The 3,423-nt window shown below is 40.6% G+C and overlaps 1 protein-coding gene across 1 annotated transcript; it reads left to right on the top strand.

The window, feature by feature from the left end:
- The first annotated feature begins 456 nt into the window (after positions 1 to 456).
- On the top strand, positions 457 to 1,837 carry LOC109186791 (protein BIG GRAIN 1-like A). Its single transcript, XM_019336934.1, has one exon. The coding sequence runs from the start codon at positions 657 to 659 to the stop codon at positions 1,701 to 1,703; it is 1,047 nt and encodes a 348-aa protein (XP_019192479.1). The 5' UTR covers positions 457 to 656; the 3' UTR covers positions 1,704 to 1,837.
- The last annotated feature ends 1,586 nt before the right edge of the window (positions 1,838 to 3,423 follow it).

Here is a 3,423-nt window from a genome sequence, read left to right as displayed (position 1 = left end):
CCTAAGATGTGGATGACCTAATAACTTGATGGGACGATCTATACTAGTTCTATAGAGGCTTTTGTCGCCGTAAAGATCTCTGTCCTTGGGATAGGGGATTAGTATTATCCTTGTCTTTTTTCCACCCGTATCGGTTATTTCGTGATTGAAATCAACATCAATCTAGGTGTTCCTTGCTGTGGACAACTCATCGTCACGTCCTGCCTAGTGACTATAATGTGCGCGTATTTCTCGAGCGAACTAACTAGCCTATATTTCCCCCAGTAAGTACTTATCTTGATGTGGTATACGATATACAATTTCTGTAGTCCAATATGATATATTATATCCAATTATTATTTATTTACAAGTAACGATATGAATTTATCCCGTTATATACACCACAATTCTAGGAGTAATAATTAAGTCCTCTAATGTTGTAAAGTAATGAAAATTCCCACCTTATATATGCGTCATAATTTTGGAGGCTAATCAATCATACTCTATTCCCCTGCGGAAGTTTCCTTCTCTCTCTCTCTCTCTCCCAAAATCCAAGCCGTGCCATTTGGCTTTTCCACCAACTTCTCTATATAGCCACCTTCCACTACAGTATCTGATCATTATTTATTTTCCATGTCCACTTTCTTCTGAAACTCTACTCTGAATCTATCTCTGATATGGAAAAGCCATGGCGGAACGAAAGAAGTCAGCGGAGGAGGAAAACTCCGTCCTTCTCTTCCTCCCTCCTGGAAGCCATTTACCATTCCATTGACGAGTCGGTAGAAGAGAAAGAAACGTCGTCGTTCGCCGCCGCCGCGGCGTACAGAAGGAACAACAATGGCGGCGGCGTTGAAGTTGAAGAGGAAATCACAAGTCTCCGACGAGCAATCATGTTGGAGAAATGGATGGAGAGCTACACGAGGAGACACTTCAACTCCGACTCCAGCTCGTCCACGGATTCCAGCTTGTTTTCTTCGTCGGAGACGGAGTCGTCGGCGGCGTCTAGGTCTACTCCAAAATCGTCGATTTTCACGGCGAAAAGTTCGGAGAGGGAAAAGACGGCCGCCGCCGCCTCCTCTGCAACATTGTGCGCCGGCGAGGTGAATCAGAAACGCGAAGGGCGGTTCATGAGGACGAAATCTAGGGCGCTGAAGATCTACGGAGATCTGAAAAAGGTGAAACAGCCGATTTCACCGGGCGGAAAAATCGCTAACTTCCTGAATTCAATATTCAACTCATCGAGATCAAGCAATAGCCTGAAGAAACACCCCGCGGAAGCCATCGAAGATTGGAGCTCAGTGACGAAGTCTAGATCAGTGAAGGACTCAACAATGGCGTCCAGGTCTTGCCTGAACAAGACACCTTCCCGAGCCAAATCCAAAAGGTCAGTGAGATTCTGCCCCGTCAGCGTCATCCTCGACGAAGATTGCCAGCCCTGCGGCCACAAGAACACATACGAAAACGACAAGAATCCAATGCCATATATCCCTACACATTACATTAACCACAGTTTCCGAGATTCCAGAGAAATTTACAGCAGTGACGACGACGACGAAGACGTGAGGAGCTGTACTAGCTCAGATCTGTTTGAACTGGAAAACGTCGGCTCTTTCAGCCGCGTATTGGATGCAACGGCGGCGGCAGCGGCGGCGGATGAACTGCCTGTTTATGGAACCACCAGCCTTAAACTCAATCAAGCCATTGCTAATGGATTACGTTCATGATGATGATGTAACTTGATTAACAGTTCTTGGATCATTTAACTTGAGTGATTATATTATTATCTACCTACGGGCTACCCTCTGTATCATATTCAACTTTGTTTATGAAAGCTTTGCGTTATGCTTGCTAGTTGCTAGTATAAAGGCTAAATTAGTGTAACTTTTTTTGGCAAAGAGAGAAATCAGCATTCACAATTAAGAGTTTGCACGAATAAAGCATGTCTTGTGACCTAACTGTTCACAAAGAAGTAAATTAACTAATCTAAGTTCTTCTTAAAAGGTTGAATCTCCAATTCTAATGGTCTGACAGAGCATTTAGGATAATCAGACAGAACCACAGAGACCAGAGGCTAAACTTTTGCTTACTGCACACAAAGAGCCTCTATGCAGTGTTGTAAAAATCGCGCCAAGGTCGGCTTTCTAGGCGCCCTAGGCAGTCCTCAGGTGCCTAGCGATTTTTTCAATATTGTCATATGACCAATTGAGCTGTCTATGTAAGTAAATCTAAGTTACTCATAATATTGGGTGTTGAGAGAAACCATCAATTATTATTTAGAGTTGTACCATATATAAACCCAATCTTATGACATAATTGATCATAAAGAGATAAATTAAACTAATCAATATAGGATGTTATATTCATAACTAATCAGTTTAAACTAAGAAGACTAATAAACTGCTACTAAAATTTAAACTTGTAATCTTGTGGTTATTAAATTTGAATTTCCTTTTTCACAGGCTAGACAGAGTACTCGAAACTGGCTAGAATAGAACTTCTTTTTCAGGGTAGAGTACTCGAAACTAGCTATAAGCTCTAGTTCATGCAACCAAGTGACAGGGCTATGATCAAGAAAACAACCCATCATCTATGAGAAGGAATTCAACACTAGATGTTCCACGTTTGTAATGATGGATATGGGTTGGGTTTCTTTGGGTTGAAGATAAAATGATTCCTTTCAATTCCATGCCATTCTTTCTTTCTTTCTGCACTTTTGAGGAGTTGAAATTGTGAGATTATGCAGGCTATAAAACAAAAGGTATATATCCACGCAACTCATCTTTGCCATAGAAATAGTAAAGTTACACCCAATGTGGTACTTTGGTACACTGTGGGCAGGGAAACAAGATCGGGACCTGTCTATCATAGTGTTGGAGTTACATTTGATATGGTAGGTTCCGTAGGCACAAAACATCGATCCTCCTATTTAAGAGTTTGCTGAATTACCGTGATTTATTCCTCCACTATATATCCTGTCAAATCCAGAAATAGGGTCTTTTGTGAGCAATAAATAATAAAGTTACTATTGGTTTAAATTTTTGAGTTAATTCCAGCAATAGTCCCCCGACAATATTGATTTGCCAAAATTAGTCCCTGACTTTTAATTTGGACACTTTACGTCCCTTGACTTTCAATTTCTTTCCAATTGAGGTCCTTTCGTCATATTACGGTAAAGTGAACTTTAAATGAAAGGATAAAGTAGTCATTTCAACTGCTTAATGTATAATTCTTTGTATTTCTTCCTTGTATACGCGACTTCAGACATCAGATTCACTTAATTGCTTAATCCCTAATAGAATTTTGTTCTTCGAATGGATTTAGGGATGAGAATTGTTTTTTTTTTTTTAAAGAGTTTTTCATTTTTGGTCATAGATACTACCAGAACGTCTCCTTTGGTCCTAGCACAATTGTGGCATCACCATTTTTTATCGCCGTCTCTATCGT

This window comes from Ipomoea nil, unplaced genomic scaffold (genome assembly GCF_001879475.1).
Source record: "Ipomoea nil cultivar Tokyo-kokei standard unplaced genomic scaffold, Asagao_1.1 scaffold1407, whole genome shotgun sequence".
Taxonomy (NCBI): Eukaryota; Viridiplantae; Streptophyta; class Magnoliopsida; order Solanales; family Convolvulaceae; genus Ipomoea; species Ipomoea nil.
The sequence above is the reverse complement of the archived record's forward strand: the minus strand, read 5'-3'. Positions and strand labels throughout refer to the sequence as shown.

Excerpts from the sequence above, each read along its gene's own strand:
- LOC109186791 (XM_019336934.1), top strand. The coding sequence starts at position 657 with ATGGAAAAGCCATGGCGGAACGAAAGAAGTCAGCGGAGGAGGAAAACT.